Source organism: Nyctereutes procyonoides, unplaced genomic scaffold (assembly GCF_905146905.1).
Source record: "Nyctereutes procyonoides isolate TBG_1078 unplaced genomic scaffold, NYPRO_anot_genome, whole genome shotgun sequence".
Taxonomy (NCBI): domain Eukaryota; kingdom Metazoa; phylum Chordata; class Mammalia; order Carnivora; family Canidae; genus Nyctereutes; species Nyctereutes procyonoides.
Window position 1 is genome coordinate 54,419,237 of NW_026575043.1, and position 27,609 is coordinate 54,446,845.

At 43.7% G+C, this 27,609-nt stretch overlaps 3 protein-coding genes across 4 annotated transcripts in view; 1 reads left to right on the forward strand and 2 right to left on the reverse strand.

Annotated features, from left to right (window-relative positions):
* The window catches only part of TRAFD1 (TRAF-type zinc finger domain containing 1), a 51,657-nt gene extending 30,254 nt beyond the window's left edge, over window positions 1–21,403 (reverse strand). The window contains exons 1-2 of one of the 2 annotated variants that reach the window (XM_055321862.1): window positions 21,226–21,403; window positions 10,230–10,320 (exon numbers count right to left, since the gene is read on the reverse strand). In XM_055321862.1, coding sequence (XP_055177837.1) covers window positions 10,230–10,320; window positions 21,226–21,289 — 155 coding nt within the window. In that variant the 5' untranslated portion in view covers window positions 21,290–21,403. The remainder of the gene's footprint in view (window positions 1–10,229; window positions 10,321–21,225) is intronic. The other variant, XM_055321861.1, reaches the window with a different exon arrangement.
* Window positions 2,844–10,272, reverse strand: LOC129507488 (eukaryotic translation initiation factor 4E type 2-like). The gene is given in 3 exon segments (XM_055321863.1): window positions 2,844–3,401; window positions 3,404–3,884; window positions 10,230–10,272. Coding segments are annotated over 2 exon segments (735 nt in total). The 5' UTR covers window positions 3,774–3,884; window positions 10,230–10,272; the 3' UTR covers window positions 2,844–3,036.
* A 64-nt stretch (window positions 21,404–21,467) lies between the features above and the next one.
* Window positions 21,468–27,609, forward strand: part of NAA25 (N-alpha-acetyltransferase 25, NatB auxiliary subunit) — a 77,325-nt gene continuing 71,183 nt past the window's right edge. The window contains exon 1 of the mRNA XM_055321859.1: window positions 21,468–21,557. Coding sequence (XP_055177834.1) covers window positions 21,500–21,557 — 58 coding nt within the window. The 5' untranslated portion in view covers window positions 21,468–21,499. The remainder of the gene's footprint in view (window positions 21,558–27,609) is intronic.

Below are 27,609 nucleotides of genomic sequence, written 5' to 3' on the forward strand. Positions count from 1 at the left end.
TGTCTTATCAATTTTATTGCAACTTAATTTACAAACAATAAAAGCGCCCATATTAAGTGCACAGTACAAGGTGTTTTGACCTAGGGAACTATGAGACATCAAGGTACACGTTATTTCCATCATACTTCTATCAATCCTCATTCCTCCTCTGACCCCTGGCAGCTCTGAACATGCTTTCTTTTACTGTAGAGAGGAGTTTTATATAAATGAATATAGTCATGTCCACTTCTGTGTCAAGTTTCTTTCATTCAGCATAATGTATTTGAGGTTCATCCACACTGTTGATCACATTAATAGGAGATTTCTTTTTATTGTCTAGCAGCACATCCATCATGTGGATGTACCACAATTTATGTTGATGGACAGAAGAGTTGATTCCAGCTTTTAGCTAATATGGATGAAGCTGCTATGAACATTCTGTACAAGTCTGTTGGGAGAACATGTTTTTATTTCTCTTGGAAAAATACTTAGGAATGGAACCACTGGATCACATGATCAGTCTATGTTTTAAGTTTACAAGAAACTGCCAAAACTGTTTTCCAACGTGATTGTACCACTTGACATTTCCAGCAGCAATATATGAGCATTCCAGTTGTTCCACATACTTGCCAACTTGGTATAAATATATTTTCAATAAATGAACAGAAGAACAGTGGCCCTGTGTCCTGGGAACAACTGTTTTCCCTTGCATAGGAGATCCAGAAGTTTTTCTGAATACAGACATTACAACATCATCGAGGGTAGGATAAAGTAGGAATAATGACAAGCTCAAACTTGCCTTAATTCCCTGGGCATCTTATTTTCACTGGCCTATATTCAGCAGCAGAAAAAAAGAAAAAGTTTACCAACATTCTTATTTCTGACCCAAAAAGGCAGACAGGGTGTAGTGATTACAGTGGCAGCAGAAAGGATTTAGAGGAGATCTGAGGAAGACCTGCTTCCTGTTTTACTAGGAGATGATCTGGAAAAGAAGATCAGATGCAGTTCCCCTTAAGTAAGCACTGTTTCTCCAGCTACAGTGGAATTTTGATAAAGCCCTGGGGATAGGTGTTGCCTTATCCTTCTCTGCTCTGCCAAACTCAGGTCCCAGCCAGAATGGGGGAGAGGAATCCCTCTCTTTTGGCCAAAGCTATCACTTACCGAATCTGAGACACCAGTAAGGACCTCCTCCCCAACATTTCCCCTGCAGCCCAGGTGCCAGCCAGGACCCCTCAACTCTCCACAGTCTGTTCCCTCAGCCACAACCCCTGCCCCCAGTCTAGGGATTTTCCCTAATTGAGTGCCTCTTTTCCTGGTGTCTCCAGCTACCAAACTCTTTCCCTTCCTTCTCAACAGCTGCCTTGGAATCACAGATTCCTGGCCCGGTGGCCAGCACAGACTCTGACACATAGAAGGCAATTGATTCACACTTGTGAAATTACATCAAGGTGTTTCCGATGGCTATCTCTGGTGTGGAGTCTTGATGGTTTTCTTTATGGGCTGCTTCATCATAAACATTAAAAGTTAGTTTAGGCCAAAACAAAATTCGTTTTCATTGAATTGAATTCCATTTCTCTCTGGCATCTCAGCCTTTGCCTCTTCTTGCCCTTTGCTAGCTCCCTCAATCTTTTTATGTCACTGGCCCCATCCTCTCCATGCTTGACCTTCCTGTCACTGCTTTTTTTTTTTTTAATAATTTGCATACAATATTTTAAAAAAGATGTTATTTATTTGAGAGTGAGCAAGAGAGAGAGAGAGCAAGAGAGCACAAGCAGGGGAGCAGCAGAGGGAGAGGGAGCAGCAGGCTCCCCAATGAGCAGGGAGCCTGAGGCAGGGCTTCATCCCAGGACGGTGGGATCATGAACTGAGCTGAAGGCAGATGCTTAACCAGCTGAGCCCTGTCCAACATTATTTTTTAATTATTTTTAAAAATATTTTAAATTATTTTTTTTAAGACTTTAACCGTTTATTTGACAGAGAGAAAGAGGACATAAGCAAGGGGAGCAGCAGAGGGAGGGAGAAGCAGGCTCTCCACTGAGCAGGGAGCCCAATGTAGGGCTCCATCACTGGACCCTGGCATTGGGCTCCATCACTGGACCCTGGGATCATGACCTGAGCCAAAGGCAGATGCTTCACCACATAACGAACTGAGCCACCTCAGCAACCCCCCCATTCACTGTTTTAGCTGTATGAGGGGCAACTCCATTGGGAGTGAGTCCCTGGTTCCCCAGATCTTGGTAAACCAGCATTCCCCAACACCTTCTATCTCTGCCAACCTTCTCAAATCCTCTGGTGGAAAGGATTATTATTATTTTGTTTTAATGTGTATTGGGCTATAGTGACACATAATAAAGGGCATAAATCTTAAGTGTATCATGCATTGAATATTTTATAACATCTTTATTGGAAATACAATTCACTTATCTTACAATTAACCCATTTAAAGTGCTTTGTGGGGCACCTGGGTGGCTCAGTTGGTTAAGTGTCTGCCTTCTGTTCAGGTCATGACTCCGGGGTCCTGGGATGGAGCTCTATATCAGGCTCCCTGCTCAGAGGAGAGCCTCCTTCTCCCTCTGCCTTTCCTTCCTGCTCATGCTCTCTCAAATAATTAAAATCTTAATAAAAAAAAAAGTTTTATGTTTTTTTGTTTTGTTTTTGTTTTAGTTTAGCACCATTTATTAAGTGATCTCAGCTGTTGTCGTAGCTGCTGTGTATCAGCCTGTTCTTAAAACATAAAATGCGGGGATCCCTGGGTTGCTGAGCGGTTTGGCGCCTGCCTTTGGCTCAGGGCGCAATCCTGGAGTCCTGGGATCGAGTCCCACGTCGGGCTCCCTGCATGGAGCCTGCTTCTCCTTCTGCCTGTGTCTCTGCCTCTCTCTCTCTCTCTCTCTCTCTATCATTAATAAATAATAAATAAAATCTTTAAAAAAAAAACATAAAATGCTCTTCCAATTCCTCTTGTCCAGGACAGAAGCATCTTCCAAGTAGCATGCCAACAGAACAAGAGACTCCAATGATGCCAGCTTCAACGATGGTACCATCCAGAGAGGGAGAGGGTCATGGCACATTCAACCGCGGCTTCCAGAGGTTTTGAAAAAGGAGCCTTTGGGGGCCCAGCCTGCCTGGCATTTCGATGCTGTCGGTGTGGGTTTTGTACTCCATAATGGTGTTGGGAGGTAGGTTAAGCACTCGCCGAAGGGTATCCCGGATGCGGGCTGTGGTTGCTTGGTCACTGGCAGTCTTATTCCATATTGAAATAATGTCCTCCTCAAACCGGACAGAGACCACAGCCCCACCGATCTCCTCCCCAACCATGAACTGTTCCCCCAACACGGCCAGGATGAGATTCTCCCAGCAATGGGATGCCAAGCCCTTCCGCAGTCGGATAATCCACTTGCCACCATTTTTATTTGCATCATCCCCCAAATGGGCTTAATTCCTTCTTTGAAGAGATGGAAGTCACTGTGGCCTGTCAGGTCCCCGGGACGTACCATGTGGCTATAAAACCTCCAGAACTGCTCCACAGAGGCAAAGGTGCCAATCTGTTTGATATTCTGTTCATAGCTCTGTGAGCTGGTGGGATGGCCAGGAGTTCTTCTGGAGTACCAGAAAGTATAGTTGTACTGCAGGGGATGCTCTGCTGGCCCAGGGACAACAGCCTTCCTCTTACTGCTGCCCTGACTTTTGTCTCGTTCTGTTTTTTCCTTCTCATCATCTTTCTGTGTGCTGTTTTCTTCATTCTGATCATGGTCCCCACTGTCATCATCTTTCAATGCATCAAACTTGTTGTTCATCCTCTCACCGCCGCCATCGCCACTGCCTCACAGAGTGATTTCCGCTCCACTGGCTGTTTTATGGTTTTAAGCTTATTCACAAAATTGTGCAGTCATCACCACAATGTAATTCTAGAATATATTTTTTAAAAGATTTTATTTAAAAAACATTTTTTTTAAGGGATCCCTGGGTGGCTCAGCAGTTTAGCGCCTGCCTTCAGCCCAGGGCATGATCCTGGAGTCGCGGGATTGAGTCCCACGTCCGGCTCCCTGCATGAAGCCTGCTTCTCCCTCTGCCTGTGTCTCTGCCTCTCTCTGTGTGTGTCTCTCATGAATAAATAAATAAAATCTTAAAAAATAAACTCATTTTTTTTTAGATTTTATTTATGTATTTAAGAAGGGAGCACAAGCAGGGGGAAGAGAGGAGAAGCTGGCTCCATGCTAAACAAGGAAGCCAACAAAGAGCTTGATCCTAGCACCCTAGGATCATGACCTGAGCCAAAGGCATATGCTTAACTGGCTGAGCCACCCAGGCACCCCTTTATCTTTTTTAAGTATGCTCCAAACCCAGCGTGGGACTTGAACTCACAACCCTCAGATCAAGAGTCAGATGTTCTTCTGCTGAAGCCAGCCAGGCACCCTTTAATTCTAGAATATTTTTGCTATCCCAAAACAAACCTTGGAGATTAAGAATAGTCACTCCCTATTTCTCCTTTATTTCCACTTCTGACCAGGAGACCCCTAATCTAGTTTGTGTCTCCTTGGATTTGCCTGTTCTGGACATTTCACGTCAATGGAATTACATAATATGTACACTTTTGTGACTGGCGTCTTTAACTTAGCATGATTTTTTTTGTTTATTTATCTGAGAGGGAGATGGGGGAGGGCGGAAAGCACAGAGGGAAAGTGAGAAGGAGAAGCAGACACCCCACTGAGCAGAGAGCCCAACTTGGGGCTCGATCTGAGGACCTCAAGATCATGACCTGACTCAAAGGCAGATGCTTGGGCAGCCCCAGTGGCGCAGCGGTTTAGCGCCGCCTGCAGCCCAGGGCGTGATTCTGGAGACCCAGGATGGAGTCCCGCATCGGGCTCCCTGCATGGGGCCTGCTTCTCCCTCTGCCTGTGTCTCTGCCTCTCTCTCTCTCTCTCTCTCTCTGAATGAATAAATAAATCTTAAAAAAAAAAAGGCAGATGCTTAACCAACTGAGCTACCCAGGTGCCCAGCATGATTTTTTAAAACAATTTTATTTATTATTTATTTGAAAGAGAAAAAGAGATAGCAAGAGAAAGCATGAGCAAGGGGGAGAGGGAGAAGCAGACTCTCCACGGAGCAGGGAGCCCAATGCAGGGCTTGATCCCAGGACTCTGTGGTCACTGTGATCATAACCTGAGCCTAAGGCAGATGCTTAGTCAACTGAGACACCCAGGTGCCCCTAGCATGATGTTTTCAAAATCCATCCATGTTGTAACATGGATCAGTCCTTTATTCCTTTTTACAGCTGAATGATATTCCATTATAATGGATATACCACATTTTATTTTTCTGTTTATCAGTTGATGGACATTTGAGTTTGTTAAGGGCTGATCTGTGTCCTTCAAAAGTTCCTGTGTTGAAGTCCTAATCCCCAGTACTCAGAATATGACTGTATTTGGAGATAGGGTTTTTAAAGATGTAATTGAATAAAATGATGTCAGAAGGGTAGGCTCTAAGCCAGTGATTAGTGTCTTCAGAACAAGAAGAAATTAGGATCCAAATGTACAGAGAGAAGACCATGTCAAGTTACAGGGAGAAGACAGCCAATTACAAGCCAAGGAGAGAGAAGCCTTGGAGGAAACCAGTTCACTTGATACCTTGATATCAGACTTCCAGCCTCCAGAACTGTGAGAACAGCCATTTCTGCTGTTTAAGCTGATCAGTTTGTGGTACTTTGTTATGGCAGCTCTAACAAACTAATAAAGGGTTGTTTCCACTTTTCTCTATTATGAATAATCCTGCTGTGAACATTTGCATACTAGTTTTTCTGTGGATATACATTTTCATTTTGCTAGAAGTTCCATCTGGGAGTAGAGTTTGCATGATGAATTTTTCCATATGTGTACACTCATCGTGCTATCACCCAGGTCAAGAAATAGATTTCAAGGGGGTGCTTGGGTGGCACAGTAGGTTGAGCATCTGACTCTTGGTTTTGGCTCAGGTTGTGATCCCAAGATCATGAGATCCAGCCCCATGTTGGGCTCCATGCTCAGTATGGAGTCTGCTTAAGACTGTCTCTTCCTCTGCCCCTCCTCTGCCCCCCCCAAATAAATAAATCATAAAAAAAATAAAATAAAGAAAAGAAATAGATTTCTAGCACCAGAAAGTTCCTTTAGGCTCCATTCCTATTTATCAACCTCCACAGGATAACTATAGTTTTCTGACTTCTACTATTTATGACTAGTTTTTGCTTGTTCTTAAATGTGATGTAAGTAAAATGATCCTGTATGTACTTTTTTGTCTGATTTCTTTCATGCAATATTTTGATTGTTATATTCACCCATCTTCTTTTTTTTTTTTTTTTATCTTTTATTTATTTATTTATTTATTTTTTATAAATTAATTTTTATTGGTGTTCAATTTACCAACATACAGAATAACACCCAGTGCTCATCCCGTCAAGTGTACCCCTCAGTGCCCGTCACCCATTCACCCCCACCCCCCACCCTCCTCCCCCTCCACCACCCCTAGTTCATTTCCCAGAGTTAGAAGTCTCTATGTTCTGTCTCCCTTTCTGATATTTCTCACACATTTCTTCTCCCTTCCCTTATATTCCCTTTCGCTATTATTCATATTCCCCAAATGAATGAGAACATACACCGTTTGTCCTTTTCCGGTTACTGTGGCCAAGTTCAAAAAGGGTGTTGCCTGAGTTCTTCTCTGGGATTTTGATGGAATCTTGTCTCACATTTAGATCTTTCATCTATTTTGAGTTTATCTTTGTGTATGGTGCAAGAGAGTGGTCCAGTTTCATTCTTCTGCATGTGGATGTCCAATTTTCCCAGCACCATTTATTGAAGAGACTGTCTTTCTTCTAGTGGATCGTCTTTCCTCCTTTATCGTATATTAGTTGAGCATAAAGTTCAGGGTCCACTTCTGGGTTCTCTGTTCTGTTCCATTGATCTATATGTCTGTTTTTGTGCCAGTACCACACTGCCTTGATGAACACAGCTTTGTAGTACAACCTGAAATCTGGCATTGTGATGCCCCCAGATATGGTTTTCTTTTTTTAAAATTCCCCTGGCTGTTTGGGGTCTTTTCTGATTCCACACAAATCTTAAAATAATTTGTTCTAAGTCTCTGAAGAAAGTCCATGGTATTTTGATAGGGATTGCATTATACGTGTAAATTGCCCTGGGTAACATTGACATTTTCACAATATTAATTCTGCCAATCCATGAGCATGGAATATTTTTCCATCTCTTTGTGTCTTCCTCAATTTCTTTCAGAAGTGTTCTGTAGTTTTTAGGGTATATTTTGAGAACCATTTGAATGGTAAATGGTTCTCCGACCTTTTATTTTCAGGTTGTAGGTGTCCTTCTGTCTAAAATGAGTCTCTTGTAGACAGCAAATAGATGGGTCCTGTTTTTTTATCCAGTCTGAAACTCTGCGCCTTTTGATGGGGTCATTAAGCCCATTCACGTTCAGAGTTACTTGAGCTTCTTCTTAAAGGGGAGTTTTAAGAGTCCCCCTTAAAATTTCTTGCAGAGCTGGTTTGGAGGTCACATATTCTTTCAGTTCCTGCCTGTCTTGGAGGCTCTTTAACTCTCCTTCCATTTTGAATGAGAGCCTTGCTGGATAAAGTATTCTTGGTTGCATGTTCTTCTCATTTAGGACCCTGAATATATCCTGCCAGCCCTTTCTGGCCTGCCAGGTCTCCGTGGAGAGGTCTGCTGTTACCCTAATATTCCTCCCCATGAAAGTCAGGGACTTCTTGTCTCTTGCTGCTTTAAGGATCTTCTCTTTATCTTTGGAATTTGCAAGCTTCACTATTAGATGTCGAGGTGTTGAACGGTTTTTATTGATTTTAGGGGGGGATCTCTCTATTTCCTGGATCTGAATGCCTGTTTCCCTTCCCAGATTGGGAAAGTTTTCAGCTAGGATTTGTTCAAATACATATTCTGGCCCTCTGGCCCTTTCGGCGCCCTCGGGAACCCCAATTAAACGTAGGTTTTTCTTCCTCAGAGTGTCATTTATTTGCCTTAATCTGTCTTCATGGTCCCTTAATTGATTGTCTGTTTTTTCCTCAGTTTCCCTCTTTGCCATTAACTTGTCTTCTATGTCACTCACTCGTTCTTCCACCTCGTTAACCCTCGTCGTTAGGACTTCTAGTTTGGATTGCATCTCATTCAATTGATTTTTAATTTCTGCCTGATTGGATCTAAATTCTGCAGTCATGAAGTCTCGTGAGGCCTTAATGCTTTTTTCTAGAGCCACCAGTAGCTGTATAATGGTGCTTCTGAATTGGCTTTCTGACATTGAAGTGTAATCCAGATTTTGTAACTCTGTGGGAAAGAGGGCTGTTTCTGATTCTTTCTTTTGAGTTGAGGTTTTCCTTCTAGTCATTTTGCTCAGTGCAGAGTGGCCAGAAACAAGTTGTATTGGAACACGGGGGAGTATCACTGGTCCCTCTAGCTGGTCTTCTGGGGGAGGGGCCTGTTGCGTTGATTTTCAGGTGTTAGCACTTGGGGGAGCTGCTCTGCCCCTGCCTGCTGCAGGGCTCAGCGGGGGTTGTTTACCCCGCCAGGCCCCAGGAAGAACAGTCGCAGTTGCTATGGCAACTCTGGAAGCCTGGATTCAGCCTCCGCAGGAACTATGGGGCTTGGGGCTCTCGGCTCTCGTCCGCAGGGCCTGGAGGCTCCGGGGCGGGGCCGCTGATCTGCTCAGCTCGGGGCAGGAGCGTCCTAGCTGTCTCGGGCCCTCCCGGCCTCTGCCTGTCCCGGGGGAGGCCGGATCCTGGGCTGTGTCCCGGCGCCCTGTGCTCCGGGGCCTGCGCTGGTGGATTCGCGCTCCCGCCCTGCAGCTCCCTCCCTGGAGCCGCTCCCGAGCCCCTCCGAGCTGCTCCGGTCGGTCCCGCCGTGCGTGCTGCAGCCCTTAGGGAGCTCGGAGCACTCTCCTGCGCTCGCAGGTGTCTGTTAGTGTCCCCGGGAGCCCGAGGGCATCCCCGCTCTCCTGGGTCCTGCTCCAACTCCCTGCGAGCCCCTTTCCGCCCGCCCGGGAAGGTCGGTGCAGCTCCTGCTCCTCCGGGACGGGGCTCTCCTGTCCTGGGGACACTCGCCCCGGCCTCAGCCCGGCTCCTCGCGGGGCCCCTCCCCCTCGGAGGCCTTTTGTTCCTTTATTTCTCTTTCCCCGTCTTCCTACCTTGATAGAAGCGCGGACTTTTCTCACTGTAGCGTTCCAGCTGGTCTCTCTTTACATCTCAGGCCGAATTCGTAGGTTTTCAGGATGGTTTGAAGGTTATCTAGGTAATTTGGTGGGGACAGGTGATTTGGGGACCCTGCTCTTCCGCCATCTTGCCCCTCCCCCCTTCACCCATCTTCTTGCACGTAGCCTTAGAGTGTGCGTTTTCATTGTTGTATAGTATTCCATATTTTATTAGTTACAGTACATGACAATTAGTATAGAGTATATTACTTACAGTATATTACAATTTATTAACTCATTCACTGTTGATGTACAGTTGGTTTGTTTCCATTTTGGCCAAGTAGGAATATTATTGCTTTTTTTTTTTGGTTTGTATTTAAGTAGGCTCCACACCCAGCATGGAGCCCAAGGTGTGGCCTGAACTCTCGACCCTGAGATCAAGACCTGAGCTGAGATCAAGAATCAGATGCTTAACTGACTAAGCCACCCAGGTGCTCCTGGATATTCTTGTTTTTTTTTTTTTTTTTTAAAGATTTTATTTATTTATTTATTCATGAAAGACACAGAGAGAGTGAGAGAGGCAGAGACACAGGCAGAGGGAGAAGCAGGCTCCATGCAGGGAGCCCGATGTGGGACTCGACCCCGGGACTCCAGGATCACGCCCTGGGCCAAAGGCAGGCGCTAAACCTGAGCCACCCAGGGATTCCCATATTCTTGTTTTTGATTAAACATAACATTCATGGGATGCCTGGGTGGCTCAGGGGTTGAATGTCTGCCTTTGGCTCAGGTCATGATCCTGGGGTTCTGGGATCGAATAAATCTGAATAAAATGCATGGAGCCTGCTTCTCCCTCTGCCTATGTCTGCCTTTCTCTGTGGGTCTTTCATGAATAAATAAATAAAATCTTTAAAAATAAATAAATTACATTCATTTCTATTGGGTATACGGCTAAGAATGGAATTGCTGGGCTGAGTTGTATGATATACATTTATTTAGCTTTCACTTATTAAAAGTTCCAGCCACCTATGTGTATGTAAATATTTCCAGTTCTTGTGAGTTGGTGATTCTCAGGTACTTACAGTTTGTCCCATTTTTTTCCATTTACAAATTTTGGGGTTCCATCTTCTTGTATTTTTTCAGTAACCCGAGGGGATGTCATTAGCTGGCCACCTGATGAATACCAAGAGGGTCTTAGACAATTGACAAGCTGGAAAGAGAAAATAGGGCATCTGCTAGGGAGTCAGAGGGATGTAGGTAACTATTAGGGAGGTAAGGAACAGTGTCTGCCACAGGAAGGGAACTCACTATACACATTTACTCTGTTGATGGATATAGGACTTTCAGGAAGGGTTTTTTTTTTAATTAAGATTTTATTTATTTATTCATGAGAGACAGAGAGAGAGAGAGAGAGAGAGAGAGAGAGAGAGAGAGGCAGGCAGAAACACAGGCAGAGGGAGAAGTAGGCTCCTCCATGCAGGGAGCCTGACACGGGACTCAATCAAGGGTCTCCAGGATCACACCCTGGGCTGCAGGTGGCACTAAACCGCTGTGCCACCAGGGCTGCCCCGGAAGGGCTTTAAACATACATTTTGTCTGTTATTTTGCAATGGTCACAAGTATATTCATCTATTTTGGAGAAATACTTGTGAAACCACTGCTAGAAACCAATTTCCTTTTTTTTTAAGTTATCTATCTATCTAGATATTTATTTATTTGAGAGAGGGAGCACAGCAGGCACAGTGGCAGGCAGAGGGAAAGGGAGAAGCAGGCTCGTCGCTGAGCAGAGAGCCTTATATGGGGCTTGATTCCAGGACCCTAGGGTCATGACCTGAGCTGAAGGCAGGCACTTAATGGACTGAGCCAGCCAGGTGCCCCTAGAAACCAGTTTCCTGGGACGCCTGGCTGGCTCAGTGGTTGAACGTCTTCCTTTGGCTCAGGGTGTGATCCTGGGTCCGGGGATCGAGTCCCACATCAGGCTCCCTGCGAGGAGACTGCTTCTCTCTCTGCCTGTGTCTCTCTCTCTCTCATGAATAAATAAATAAATCTTTACAAAGAAAAAAGAAACCAGTTTCCTAATCAAGATGCCAGGTCCCAATCTGTTTACTTTGTTTTGTCAATTCTGAAGCAGGGGGCTAGAAAACTCAACTGACATCTGAATTTGTTCATACATAAGGAGAACGGAGATTGGACCTGAGTCCTCAGAGCATGCTGGGAAATTTTCCAGAGTGCCTGGTTACTAGGCAGAATTCTCAGGAGCTCCTGCTCCGTTTGCCTGATGGCACAGTCCCCTTCTGGTGTTGAGGGGAGACACTCTTAGGATCACTTGCACTGTGGTCTGCTTTTCCAGGAAATCTCTCTGTTCTTTCACCCCCATGCTGCGTAGGAAAGTACTTCTAATTTCCTAGAGGGGAAAACACTAATGCTTAAATAGTATTTTTCAAAGAATGGTTTGAGGGCTGGAAGGATTAACATCTTTGGGGGCAGGGAAAATGTTTGTAAAAAATGCAGGTGCCCAGGCCCACTTCCTACTTACTGGATACAAATTTCTGTGGTGGGGTCCCAGAATATTCATTTCAAAAGTTTGTGGATGATTTTTGTGCTCAATGAAATTAGAGAACCCTCTGGCTTAAACTATCAATTCAAGAAAAATTAACAATCCAGACATATTCTTGAAACTATTATCTAGTCCCATCCACCTGCTCCCCACCAGACTGAATATCTTATTTTACCTACCCACCCCTGTGTCCACCAGGACTTCTTAAACACCATTTCTGCTACAACCTGTCTGATTTCCCTCATCCTTCGGGGGTTGGTTTGATTTCACACACTCCAAGAAACCTTCCCAGAACTCTGGGTAAGGTGCCTCTCTGGCCCCTATTGCTTCCTGTGATTACTCTAGGAGCCCTAGAAAGCTACAATATTGTTGTCTCAAGTAGGCACCTGTCTGTCCCATTACACTGGACCAGTTCCTGGAAGACCAGGCTGACATTTTTTCCATGGGCATTGCTGGAACCTAGTATAGGGTGGGGCACACGGTAGGCATTCAATAAATTTTGAAGAGAATAATTACCTATTATGACTAATGATACTTATGCCTGTTTAAGAAACCTTTGCCTACCTCACCACAAAGATTTTTTTTTAATGTTTTCTTCTACAAGTCTTATTGTTTTATCTTTTACATTTAGGTCTATGATCCATTTTGAATTCATATTTGTGTATGGTGTGAGGTAGGGAATAAAGAGTTTTTCTGTCTTGTTTTTTGATATCCTATTGCTCCATTTACTAAGGGGAAGATTCTTTTCTTTTAAATTGCACTTGAGCCTTTGTCATAAATCCAGTGGCCAATCAGTAGGAATCTATTAACTGGATGCTGTTCTACTACTAATCTATTTGTCTATCTCAAACCAATACCACACTATCTTAATGATGGTAGCTTTAAGATAGGCTTGAAATCTGGTAATGTAAATCTCCCTCAAGTGTTCCTCTTTTTTCAAAATCTTTATTTTGGCTATTTTAGATCATTTACATTTGTATACAAAGTTTAGAATCAGTTTGCAAATGAATTTCCTGACTGGTTTGAATCTCTTATACTTTATCTTACCAGAAAATTGACCACACAGTAGCACTACTTCCCAGAGACTCCTTCATTTATTTATTTATACATTTTTATTTAAATTCAATTTGCCAAAATATAGTATAACACCTAGTGCTCATCACATCCTATGCCCTCCTTAACACCCATCATCCAGTGACCTCATCCCTCACTCCTCCCCTTCGGCAACTCTTTGTTCCCCAGAGTCAGGAGTCTCATGGTTTTTGTCTTCCTTTCTAATTTTTCCCCACTCAGCTTCCCTCCTTTCCCTTATAATCCCATTCATTATTTCTTATATTCCACATATGAGTGAAACCATATGATAATTATCTTTCTCCGACTGAGTTATTTCAAAAGACTCCTTCATTTTAAATTGAGATCCAACTTCTTGGCATACTATCAGCCAAATGCAGCAGACAGGGCTCTGAGTTCAGCAGTTCAGAGGCAGTATAGAGAAAGTCCAGACTCTGAACATCAAATCCACCTAGTTTGGCAAATTCCTTATTTGTGACCCCAGCTTCGATCTGCCCTTGAAAGGAGCCTGTAAAGGGTTTCATGACTAGACACAAGTGCATATGAAAATTTACTGTATGATAAAGGTGGCATGTGCTTTGTGAAAAAGATGGATTATTCAATAAATGAGGTTTGGAGGAACTGGGAAAGATCAAATTGGAACTCTACTTCATTATTCACACTGAAATAAATTCTAAATCAATCAAAGATTAAAATGTTAAAAATGAAACCATAAAAATACTAGGAGAACTCAAAGTACTTTTATTTTATTTATCTTTTTAAATATCTTATTTATTCCCAAAAGACAGAGAGAGGCAGAGACACAGGCAGAGGGAGAAGCAGGCTCCATGCGGGGAGATCCCGGGGCTCCAGGATCACACCCCAGGCTGCAGGCGGCGCCAAACCACTGCGCCACCGGGGCTGCCCTAATACGGGACTTTCTACCACGGGGTGGCCTCTGTTGTCTTTCTGATGTGGGATTCCCTGCCGAGGACATTCTGCAGTTTTCCCTGTAAAGTTCAGCTCTTATTCACAGGGGCCTAAGATGGCTGTACTTGTGCTAATGCTAAACTTTAGGTGGGATGGCCTTAATTTTTCTCGGCCTCCACATTAGGGTCATGAGTTGAAGCCCCATGTTGGGCATAGGCTTACCAAAAAAAGAAAGAAAGAAAGAAAGAAAGAAAGAAAGAAAGAAAGAAAGAAAGAAAGAAAGAAAGAAAGAAAGAAAGAAAGAAAGAAAAAAGAAAAAGTAATTATAGTAAGATCTATCCCTTCTGAATTTGGGAAGTAGCCCGGGCAATTTGGCATTTGTGTGCCACCTGGTGGACAGAAGTGGATGTGCCCGGGTGGACAGCCAAGAGCTAGATCTCTGATGAGAAAAATGTGTGAGGCCCAGGTTCATACTGGGAATTACTGGCTAAACCAAGACCATGACCCTGATTCTTCAAACTCTTATCTCCCAGTTCTGTGTTTCTTTGCCTTGAACTCTATTTACCTTTAGTTCTGTGCCTTTCTTTGTACTTTCAGCCTTCTCTATGCTAAGTGTTTGGATCCAAGTCTGTTTGATTTTAGAGCCAGAAATCAAGCTGTTTATTCTATTGTCAAAGTGCAGGAAAACAACTGTGAAATATATCACTTTTATTCTGTGAAGGGTTAGGGTTAAGTATTGAAACCTATCCATCAAAGGAGCACCTGGCTGGCTTAGTCAGAAGAGCATGTGTCCCCTGATCTCAGGGTTGTCAGTTCGAGTCCCACGTTGGATGTAGGGATTACTAAAATAAATAAATAAACAAATAAACTTAAAAAAAACCCAACAACAACATATCCATTAAGATGGAAAAGAAAACCAAAAAAACCTAGAAAAGTCATTGGGTGGAGATATAACTAGTACATCCAAGTAATGTGGCCCCCCTTCCCACATTACCCAGCTATTCAGGCACAATGCACCCATAAGCCTCACTGCCCTTGAGTGAGTTTTTCACCAGAACGAATCTGCCTCCAAAAAGGAGAAGAATGAAGGGCGTAACTCGTTCTAAGTCAAAGAAATGGAAACTACCATTGAATGAGCACCTGCTGTATGCCAAGTATTTCCCGTTAATGTCAGCTCTAAAAATGGAGTTCCAAATGTACACAAGCAGAATGGGCTTTTGGCTCCTTTGAGGTCATCTCCTTTGTCACCTGAAATGACTCAGGTTTGCCAAAGGGTGTGGAGGCTGCCTCCCAGGAGCAGGTAAGGACAGACCCAGAGCCAGGTCACTGCTTCAGCCTTACGTGCTGAGGACAAGGGATAGGAATGGGAAAAGAGAAAGGCCAATTCATCTCACTTGGATGCCAACAAGGCTTTGGGGAGAAGGGAAATATACTCTACCAACAACAGTGACTCAAGGATCTAGAGGCCTGTGTTAAGGAGGTCCACAATGCTCAGGCTTTGCCAAGTTCAGGGAACAGTGCTGACCCTGTCAGTATTCTTCTGGGGCCAGGCCAACAAAGGTAACCTGAGAATGATCTGAGTAACCATGGTCCTGGCCAGGAGCCTCATAGGTGCCCCTACTTGAAGGTGCTGTATTTTTCCATTCTGGGAAATTCTTAAAATACAGGTGAGTCACCAGCTCTTTCATTTGTGCCAAAAATGAGCCCCAGCCCTCCTCCCTCATCTCAAAGCTCAACCTTAGCCTGACCATACTTGGCAAATCATCTCAGAATAATCATGGGGTCAGTTTACCTAGACTCTTGCCCTTTATTCTTGCTGTTTAGCAGAATTTGGGGAGCATGAAATTCTCCCCACTAGGATAGGGCTGCCAGATTTAGCAAATAAAAATACAGGATATCTAGTTAAATGTTTATATCAGACAAATAGTGAATATCATTTTAGTGTAAGTACTTCCAAATATTGCATTGTATTTTACCCAACATTCTATCCTTTACCTGGCATTTCTACTAGAGCAGGAGTTGACAAACTTTTTCTGTAAAGGACCATACAGTGTTTTAGCCTTGTGGGCCACTGCTGGGTCTCTGTTCTAACTATTCAATGCTCCCTTTGTAGCACCAAAGCAGCTGTAGACAATGCATAAATAAATAGGTGTAGCTGTGTTACATACAATTTTATTTATGGACACTGACCTTTGAATTTATATAATTTTCACATGTCATGAAATACCATTTTTATTTAGATTTTTTTTGCCCACCATTAAAAAAGATAAAAAACCATTCTTAGCTTAAGGTTATACAAAAACAGGTAGAAAGCTAGATTTGGCCTACAGGTCAGTTCGCCTACCTCTGATCTAAAGTCAAAGAGTCCAGGGGTGGTGGCTTAGTCACTTAAGCATCCAACTCTTGATTTCAGCTCAGGTCATGATCTCAGCATTGTGAAAGAGCCCCACATTGCACTCTGAGCTTGACATGGAGTCTGTTTGAGATTCTCTCTCTCCCTCTGCCCCTTCTCTCTGTACTCTTTCTCAAATAAATATATCTTAAAAAAATAGTCAAATAATCCAAGTTTTGTCAGAGTCTAAATCACCAGAGAATCAATTTCTAACAATACAGATCGCTAGGCCCTACTCCTAGAGTTTCTGATTCAGCAGGTCTGCATCAGTGCCTAAAACTTTCCATTTCTCACAACTTTCCACATGATGCTTATGTTGCTAAGGACCACACTTTGAGAACCACTGCCCTAGAAGAAAACCATTTCCCTGAAATGCCTACCTCTCTATCAGGAATATTTTGTTTACTTTTAAAAGATTTTAATTTTTAAAAAGATTTTATTTATTTATTTATTTAGAATGAGAGAGAAAGTGGGGGGAGGGGCAGAGGGAGAGGAAGAGAGAATCTCAAGGAGACTCCAAGCTGAGTGTGGAGCCCGACATGGAGCCGGATCCCATGATCCCAGGATTACAACCTGAGCTGAAACCAACACTCAGATGCCCAACTGACTGAGCCATCCAGGTATCCCAAAGATTTTTATTTTTAAGTAATCTCTACACTCAACATTGGGCTTGAATTTATAATCCAGAGATCAAGAGTTGCACTGTGCACTGACTGAAACAGCCAGGCACCCCTATCTGGGTTATTTTAAAACCTCCTCAGCCTTAGGAATGATTTCCCATGAGGATCACAGATTCTATCTTTGTTGGAGAGCTTTCCATTCTCTGTAAGAATTTCTCCATGCACTCACTACTGAATTTTCTCTTTTAGCTAGCCTTGGGACAGAATTCAGCTGAGAGTGTCTACTTTTTTAAAAAATAGCTCTTCCCAATAATTAAAATGATGCATTTAAAAATCTTTCATTTTGGGCAGCCCTGGTGGCCCAGTGGTTTAGCGCCACCTTCAGCCTAGGGTGTGATCCTGGAGACCCGGGATCAAGTCCCACGGTGGGATCCCCACAGGGAGCCTGCTTCTCCCTCTGCCTGTGTCTATGCCCCTCTCTCTCTGTGTCTCTCATGAATAAATAAACAAAATCTTTAAAAAAAATAGTCATAAAAATCTTTCATTTTGTGGGGCAGCTGGTTGGTTCAGTTAGTAAAGCATGTGACACTTGATCTCAGGGTTGTAAATTCCAGTACCATGTTGGGCATAGAGATTACTTAAAAAGGGAAAAAAATCTTTTATTTTGGAGTAGTTTTAGATTTATAGAAAAGTTGAAGAGGGTAAAATTTACATATACTTTTCACTGTTTTCTTTCCCTTTTAAATTTTTTTATTTTTAAATATTTTATTTATTCATTCATGAGAAACAAGAGAGAGAGAGAGAGAGGCAGAGACATAGGCAGAGAGAGAAGCAGGATCCCTGCAGGGTGTCTGATGTGGGACCCAATCCCGGAACATCACAACCTGAGCCTAAGGCAGACAGACGCTCAACCACCGAGCCATCCAGGTGTCCCACCGTTTTTTTTTTTTTTTTTTTTAAGATTTTATTTATGTAATTCAGAGAGAGAGAGTGAATGAGAGAGAGAGACAGAGAGAGAGCATGCACACTTGAGGAGGGGAGCTGAGGAGAGGGGGAGAAGAGGGAGAGAATCTCAAGAATCTCAAGTAGACTCTGTGCTGAGCTTGGAGCCTGACACAGGGCTCAATCTCACCACTCGGAGATCATCCACTGGCTGAAACCAAGAGTGGGATGTTTAATGGACTGAACCACCCAGGAGCCTCTCATCCAGTTTTCTTGAATGTTAACATCTTACATCACCAGTGTACATTTATCAGAACCAAAAGGCCAACATTAGTACAACACTATTAACTAAATTCGATTTTATTTGAATTTCCGCTGTTTTTCCATGAAGCCCTTTCTCTGTTCTAGGATCCCAACCAAAATACTACATTACTTAGTTTGCATGTCTCCTTCGGTCTGTGACAGTTTCTCTGTTTCCATATCTTTTTTTTAAAAAAGATTTTATTTATTATTTTTTTTCTGTTATATATATATTTATAATAAATTTATTTTTTATTGGTGTTCAAATTACCAACATACAGAATAACACCCAGTGCTCATCCCGTCAAGTGCCCCCCTCAGTGCCCGTCACCCATTCGCCCCCACCCCCCGCCCTCCTCCTTATTTATTTATTCTTGAGAGACACAGAGAGAGAGGGGCAGAGACACAGGCAGAGGGAGAAGCAGGCTCCATGCAGGGAGCCCGACGTGGGACTTGATCTCAGGTCCCCAGGATCATGTCCTGGGCCGAAGGCGGCACTAAACTGCTGAGCCACCCGGGCTGCCATGTTTCCTTATCTTTCATGCCTTGAGAGTTTTGAAGAGTACTGGTCAGACATTTTATAGAATATCACTCAAATTGGATTTGTTTAATGTTTTCCTCATGAGTACTCTGGGTTTATGGGTTTTCTGGAAAAATACTATGGAAGTTCCTTTCTTATCATCTCATATTGGGGTACATGGCATGAACATGAATTATCACCAGTAATATTAACTTTGATCACTTAGTTAAGGAGGTTCTTACCAGGTTTCTCAACTGAGAAGTTATTTTTCCTTTTCTATATTTAACTTTTTGGAAACTCGTCAATAATTCCAGAGTGTGGATTTGGGAGTGAGACTACCACACATTCTACCACAGATTTACTGTGTGATCTTGGGCAAATTACCTAATATATCTATATTTCAAAATTCTCATTTTAAAATGAGGATTGAAATGGTATCTATTCCACCAGTTTATAAGAGCAAAATGAAAAGATGTATGTAAAAGAGCTTATTTAGCAGTCTCTGGCACATAAGTGCTCAGTAAATGCACGCTATTATTATTATTATTATCATTATTACTATTACCACTATTTTTTTTGTAGGCATGTATATTTAAATTTTATTTTATTTTATTATTTTTTATATTTAAATTTTAATAGCAGTTGTTAGCTTGCTGTTATGGTAGATACCAAAGACTTTTGAGGGGTGCCTGGCTGTTTTAGTTGGTAGAGCATGTGGTTCTTTTTTTTGAGCATGCAATTCTTTTATTTATTTATTTATTTATTTATTTTTTTTATTTTTATTTATTTATGATAGTCACAGAGAGAGAGAGAGAGAGAGAGGCAGAGACACAGGCAGAGGGAGAAGCAGGCTCCATGCACCGGGAGCCCGACGTGGGATTCGATCCCGGGTCTCCAGGATCGCGCCCTGGGCCAAAGGCAGGCGCCAAACCGCTGCGCCACCCAGGGATCCCCTTGAGCATGCAATTCTTGATCTCAGGATTCTAAGTTCAAACCCCATGTTGGCTGTAGAGATTACTTAAAAATAAAATCTTAAAAAAAAGTAAATAAAAACTATTGATCTAGATCCTTTAATTAGTATTTTTTTAAAGATTTTATTTACTTATTTATTAGAGACAGAGAGAGAGAGAGAGAGAAAGAGAGAGAGAGAGAGAGAGAGAGGCAGAGGGAGAAGCAGGCTCTTTGCAGGGAGCCGGACGTGGGACTTGATCTTGGGCCTCCAAGATCACGCCCTGGGCTGAAGGCGGCGCTAAACCGCTGAGCCACCCGGGCTGCCCTAATTAGTATTTTTTTAAAAAATGATTTTATTTATTTATTTGAGAGAGAAAGTGAACAAGAGAGAACACAAGCCAAGACGAGAGGCAGGGGGAGAGGGAGAAGCAGACTCGCTGCTGAGCAGGGAGCCTGATTTGGGGCTTGATCCGAGGACCTTGGGATCATGACCTGAGCTGAAGGCAGGCAGATGGTTCGCTGACTGAGCCATCCAGGTGCTTCTAATTACTATTTTTCAAAGAGCGGTTCTTTGTTTGAATTAGCATCTCTGGCAGTAGAATCCAGGAAACTCATGTTTATCAAGTTCCCCAAGGGATTCTGATGAGCACTAAATTGGAGAATCATTTTCTTGGACGCTAAAAAGCTCAGAAAGGGAGAGAGGGAAGGAACATCAGTAGACGGTGTCAACCCTATCTGGTCATAGCTGACACTTGGAGGCACTGTGGTGCACAGGATCACTCTGGTTCTCAGAAAGACCTGAGTTTGAATCATAGTGACTAGTGTGGCCTTACTTTAGGTTATGACTCTACTGAGCCTGGCACACCTAATGGCTCCCTCCTCCTCCTACTCCAAGTCTTTGACAACTGTCACTTTTTCAACTAGGCTTTCCCTGACCACATTATACATATAAAAATGCCTCCCTCCTCCACTCCCCTGTCCCTGTTTTACTTTTCCCAGAATCGTTTATCACCACCTCATTTGCTATTTTCTTTGTCTCTCCCATCACAAGTAAAGCTCCATGAAAACTCTATTGATGTAGCCTTCGGGCCTAAAACAAAGCAGGGCACATAATCGGTATTCAATAACTTTGTATTGTATGCATTGGATTACTTTTTCCCTCCAGCTTTATTGATGTATAATTGACAAACTGGATTACTACTAATCTAGGATGCTTTTTTAGCTGGCTAAACCCCAGATGAGGGGTGAAGGGATCCTGAACATTTCAGGCAGATTTTTACTGTTGATCAGCATTCCACAACCCCCTTCCTTTTTTTTTTTTTTTTTTTTTTTTTAAGATTTTATTTATTTGTTTGACAGAGAGAGCGCGCACAAGCAAGGAGAGCAGCAGGCAGAGGGAAAGAGAGAAGCAGGCTCCCCCCCGCGCAGGGAGCCGGGTTGGGGCTTGAACCCAGGACCCCGGGATTATGACCTCAGTCGAAGGCAGACGCTTCACCGACTGAGCCACCCAGGTGCACCCACCCACCCCTCCCCCCCATTTTTAAAGTAAGCTGTGTCCTACCAGGGGCTTGAACTCATCAAGCCCAAGATCAAGAGTCGCATGCTCTCCCTGCTGGGCGAGTCAGGCACCCCTGACCAGCCCTCCTTTCCTTGTTGTCCCTTGGGTCAATCTCCCGGAGGAGTTTCTGGTTCCTCAACAGTTAGTCAAAGACAAGTCTGGCTGGTCCTCCCTGGGCACTGAGGATAAATACGACAAGCAGGAGCAGCCGAGCCCCAGTTTTAAACGAGTTTCTCCCCTCCTTTCCTCAATACCCACCAGTACGTGATTCGGAAGGGATTTCAATACCAACAGCCGTCTGTTCCACCCAGGTCGAGTCCATCAGGCCAAGGGAGGAAAGTTTCCTATCCGAGAAGCCACTGCGGTGCGGGCAGGGGGTCCGGGGTCCCGGGGAATTCCCTTTCCGCGCGGGGCGTTCAGTCGCAGCTCCGCGACTATCGCGATAGAAGAGCGAGATCAGCGCTGGCCCTTTAACAGCCCCTTCCCGAGGGCCTGCCCCGCGCGTGCGCATTGCGGTTCTGCGCTTGTCATCATGGCGACGCGGGGCCATGTGCAGGACCCTAACGACAGGCGCCTCCGGCCCATTTACGGTGAGTGTCTGGGGCCAGCCTGTTGTCGGCGGGACGCGTCGAGGGCTGCTGAGGCCGGGGCGAAGGTCCAGGAGGGGTGCTGAGGGGGCAGGCGCGGAACTGGCGGGCGCGGGGGGCGGGCCGCGCGGACCTCTAGGCCGCAGCCACCGGCCTCGCGTAGGTGCCGGCCGGGCCTTCCTGAGCCCTGTGCTGGCAGCGGCGCGGTCCAGGCAGGGTCAGGTCGGCAGAGCTGGCCTGACTTGCAGGCCCTGAGAGACACTCTGGCTGCGTTGTTAGTGCCGCACCAAGGGATTCCCAGGATCTCAGGTGGATCCCGAGCCAGGTGAAAGCTGGCTCCAGCGTGAGGGTGCGACACTGCTTGAGGGAAAATTCATCACTAAAGAGTTTTTACTTACGAGAATCGAGCCTAGGGGGTGGTCTGACTAGCTGTGCTCGGTGCACATGGAAAAACGGACCCAAAGAGGGGAAGGGGCTCATGCAAGGTCACCCAGATCGAGTCAGGAGCAGGTCGGATTCGAGGCCCCCAATCCAGAGCCGTTTGGTGGGGAAACAGCTGCGCTGGGCGCACGTGGGAGGCGGGGTGGGGGTTGGGGGTTGGGGGTCGTGGGCCCAAAATAGCGGTGAAGAGACCGTGTTAGCTCTCGTCAGAGGGGCATGCAGGGCTGCTGGGGCTGCTGCAGGGCTTCTCCTCTCCGCAGCTTCTCTGGTTTTCTCTGCAGCTTCCCATGTGCTTGTGAAATAGATCCTCCTCCGTAACGCTTCTCTTAACCCCAGGCTTTAAGACCTTGATGTCATCCTTGATGTTGTGAAAAACAGATTTGAGTCAGGGAGGAACACCTTTTCAATAACTGAGATGTTCTGTAATTGGACTGTGGTAGTTCCTCTCTCATGGGTGGTTGGTCTCTCTTAATGGTAAGGAAGGCTTCAAGGTCAGTGGTTTTTGCCAAACTAGACCTCGCGTTTATAGTGTAGATGTTACTGTAAATGGAGGTTTCTCCACATGGCTGAGATCACTCAACTTTTTTGGAGGAGGGGGCAACTTTATTTCTGGTACAGTTGGTCCTGCTTTTATAAATTTGTATGGTGCTTTACTCATGTCTCATTTGATTCTAGCAACAACCCTGTGAGGTGGGAAATAATAGCTAATGTGTATAGACTGATTATTATGTCGGCTCTGCGACTGGCCCTTCACATGGCTTATCTCATTTAATTTTCACACGTTCTCATGAGGTGGATAGTTTTTTCCATTCTGCACCCCCTCCTCCTTTTCCCCCACAGATGAGAAAAATGGGGCTTTGTTCATGTTGTCTAATTTACCTGAGGTCACTCAGCTAACATTTGATGGGGTTAGGATCTGAACCCCAGTGTCCCAAGCTTACTGTCTTAACCATTGCTAGAGAATACCTCACTTTGAGCTGAAGACACTGAGTTGCCAAAGGTCACACAGGTGTGTTGAGTGGCAGAGGTAGGACTCTATTTCCATTTCCTCATGGTGTATGTTATCATACCCTCCAGTATATATTTTCAGAAGGCAAGGATGAAATAAGGGTGATTGAGAGTAGGAACTGAATCCAGCCAGGGCTCACAATTTTTGGCTTATTACGTATGACTCTCTGCAACAGCGGCTGCCTGCAGATTTTTTTTTTTTTAAGTTTTATTCATTTATTGAAGTAATTTCTGTGCCCATTGTGGGGCTTGAACTCATAACTCTGAGATCAAGAGTCGCATGCTCCTACTACTGAGCAGCCAGGTGCCCCAGCCCCCCGCCATTAAAAAGATTCAGTACTTTTATTTTTAAATTTAAATTCTAGTTAGCTAACATACAGTGCGGTATTGGTTTCAGGAGTAGAATTCAGGGATTTATCACATACATATAGCACCCAGTGCTTATGATAACAAAGTGCCCTCTCTAATACCCATCACCATCTAGCCCCAATTCCCCAAGATACAGTACCTTTAAAAAAAAAGATTTATTTATTTATTTGAGAGAGAGAGAGTGCATGTGCATAGTGTGGGAGATGTAATGGTGTGTGGGGGGGCAGGGGAGGAGAGGGAGTGGGAGAGAGAGAAAACCAAGTAGAATCTATGCTGAGCCTGAAGCCTGACTCAGGGCTAGATCCCAGGGCCTTGACCTAAGATGAAATAAAGACGCTGATGCTTAACTGACTGCATCATCCAGGCATCCCTAAGATTTAGCATTTTTGAGAATAAATGGATTTCTAAAATTGTTCTTGAAGACTAAAGAAAATGCCTTTGGTGTCCCATGAGTCATTTAGAAATAACGGTGTTTTGAACTACCCAGTAAGGAGCAGTTCATTGTCCATTTCACATTGTAAACAATTAAGATATGTTAAATAGAAGTGACAGGTCATGTTGTAAAAACTGAAGCCAGAATTATGTAGCTTTTGTCATATTACAAAAGAAGAGTATTAGAAGAGACTTTCTTTAAGAATTCCAAGGCAATTAATATCAACTGGCAGGAATAGGAAAAGAGAGGGTACCCACTGTACTTGACTTCAGCACTTTTGACCTCCAGACTTTGGGACAGCCCCTCCTTTTGTGTTTATATATATTAATACCCCTAAACCACTATTGTTCTTGAATTCAGACTTTAATTAGCTGGTAAAGGAAAAGCCTGTGCTTGGTAGGTAGCACTTGCTCACCAGCCTGAGGTTCAACAACTGTTAGCATTAATTGCGTGCTTATTTGTATCCTAACTGTCCTATTAGGTAGTAAGATTATTGTGATCATAGTAGTAAACTAAAGGCCTTAGATGAACTTGCTCACAGTTGTAGCTAGTAAATTGTAGATCTGGGATTTGAACATAGGCATTGTCACTGAGAGCCCAGCCCTTCACTGAGTTCAGAATTAGCAGCATCACTGTCTTTGTACAGCATTATTTGTACTGCCAAGGTTTTAGCGTTTTACAACTGTTGGAATCTTGCCTGTGACCTCAGTTCATGCTGAGTATTGTTTAGGGTAGAAGTGGACAGGACTGTATGGGCAATTAACTGTGAAATTGTGGTGTGTTGAGATGTGGTAGGTTGAAATTACATTTTCTTTTTTTTTTTTAAGATTTTTATTTAGTTATTCATAGAGACACAGCTAGAGAGAGAGAGGCAGAGACACAGGCAGAGGGAGAAGCAGGCACCACGCAGGGAGCCTGATGTGGGACTCGATCCCGGGTCTCCAGGATCACACCCTGGGTTGCAGGCGGCGCTAAACCGCTGCACCAACGGGGCTGCCCTCTTTTTTTTTTTTTTTTTTTAAAGATTTTATGTATTTATTCATGAGAGAGAGAGAGGCAGAGGAAGAATCGGGCTCCATGCAGGGAGCCCGATGTGGGACTCTATCCCAGGACCATGGGATCATACCCTGAGCCAAAGGCAGACGCTCAACCACTGAGCTACCCAGGCGTCCCAAAATTATATTTTCAATGTCTAGGTTTGGAATAACTTTTCAGAAAGCTCATTAGTTGAAATATCTTCAGAGCGCTTCTCATTATTTTTAAATTGGTTAAGTTTAGGTATTGTGTTTTTGGTGTTTGAAAACCATACCTGACCTTACTAGAACACCTACTTTATTTATTTTCCTTTTGTTAAAATTATTGTCTTGTGCTATGTGGTTCTTTACAGATTTTGTACTCTGACATTACTTGGTGAGCACCAGTGCTTTCTTCTATCATTATTATTTTATTTTTTAATTTATTTTAAAGATTTTATTTATTCATAAGATACACACAGAGAGAGAGAGAGAGAAGGAGAGAGAGGCAGAGACGCAGGCAGAGGGAGAAGCAGGCTCCATGCAGGGAGCCTGACACGGGACTTGATCCTGGGACTCCAGGATCACACCTTGGGCCAAAGGCAGGCTCTTAACCGCTAAGCCACCCAGGGATCCCCATTATTATTAGTATTAAAACATTTTTTTAAAAATATTTTATTTATTTATTCATAGAGACACACACAGAGAGAGAGGCAGAGATATAGGCAGAGGGAGAAGCAGGCTCCATGCAGAGAGCCTGACATGTGACTCCATCCAGGGTCTCCAGGATCACGTCCTGGGCTGCAGGCGGCACTAAACCACTGCACCACCGGGGCTGCCCGTATTAAAACATTTTTAGTGGTTAGAGGGACAAGCAGAATGGAAGTGATCGTCAGGTATGGCACATCATAAATTTGTATAGAATACAGGAATTGCTAGGTCAGCAATTGAAAAATAGAGAAGTTTCAAAGAAAAAAATATCCCCATAGTCTTTAGAATACACATACACATTTTTATTTACTTTCTTCATACATGATCTTTTGTTCTAATATGTCTTACTGGCTTGCTATCGTCTGGGTCAGGTATAACATGCTTCCTATTTGTGTTTCTTTTTTCTTTTTTTCCTATTTGTGTTTCTTGAATGGTAATGACTTTTTAGTGAGTTAAGACGTTTCCCTTTGGTCCTTTGGAGTTGGTTGACCAACTCCAGGTAATTATTCTGCTATAGTTCATTAGAAATGCTCCCTAGTCCTCAATCCAGTGTGGTATTTATTCTAAGCCTTCTGTTGGGCCTTGTTAGCCCTGCAAGTCAGGTCCTGTTTTCCCCCAGGAGTGGCAGGGCATCTTGGTGAGTGAAGATTATCTTACCCTTTAGAAAAGTCATTTGGTACATTATTATGACCATTTAAAAAGGCCTGACTTAGACTTCTACTTTCTAAAAGTATTTTAGACTTAAAAGAAATTTTAATGCACAGAAAATTCTTAGAAGAATACATAGAGCATAATGGGAGCATAAGGTAGGCTTAAGAGACTTGCTTTTCATGTTATGCCCTTATGAACTGTTTGGATTTTTTCTTTTTATTATTACTTACTATTAACCATGGCTTGCACTCCTTTTGTTACTTAAAAAAATTAGTTGGGGCACCTGGGTGACTGGGTCGTTTGAATGTCCAACTCTTGGTCTTAGCTCAGGTCTTGATCTTGGGGTTGTGAATTTGAGCCCTACATTGGGCACCATGCTGGGCATGGAACCTCCTTAAAATTAGTTGGGGGGGGTGCTGGCTGGCTCAGTTGGAAGAACATGCAACTCTTGATCTCAGGGTTGTGAGTTTGAGCCCCACATTGTGATTACTTAAATAAAACTTGAAAAAAAGAGAAAGCTTTAAAAAAAATTAGTTGGCAAGATTTTGAAAAATATTTTAATAGCATGAAGTCATCATTAATAATTGATTCTTTGAACTTCCTGTTGTAGTCACTTTGTATGCACATATCTTTCATTTTCCTGATAGACTACTCAATTTCTAGAAGACTGCCTTTTCTCCCTTTTTGTTTCTGTATTCTTTTTATCATTCACCATATTATTGAGGGCCCAATATGTGCTAGGCACAATTTAGATTCAGGGAATGAGTGAGTACCAAACAGCACAACAGAGACATGGTTTCTGCTTTCAAGGAGCTTGTAGTTTCAACAGATTTCTGAAAAGTAATGGTACCCATAATCATTACACTTGTGTAATGATTAAGAGGTGTTTTTATGGAGTGCCTGGTGGCTCAGTAGTTGAGCATCTGCCTTCGGCTTAGGTCATCCTGGGGTCCTGGGATTGAGTCCCACATCGGGCTCCCTGCAGGGAGCCTGCTTCTTTGCCTCTCTATGTCTCTCATGAATAAATAAATTAAAAAAAAATTTTTAAATATTTATTTATTTGAGGGGGAGAGAGTGAGAGGGAACGAAGGGTGGGGCAGAGGAAGAGGGAGAAGCAGTGGCCCTTGATTCAGGACCCTGGGATCATGACCTGAGCAGATCCTTAACCCACTGAGCCGCCACCCAGGTGCCCTGTGTTAAGAGCTTTGAAGGAAAAATGTAGGTTCCCTTGAGTGCATACAATATATGTGTATCTGAGCTGTTGGAGACAAGACAAGAAAAGGTTCCCTGTGGAAGTGACATTTTACTTTGAATGAAAGAAGAGCAGAGGTTAGTTAGGCAATGATGGGAGTGTGTAAAAAGGAGCTTGCTCCACCTGAGGACCTAAGTTAAGGCTTGTGTGGTTGCAGTGCAGACACTGCTCTACTGG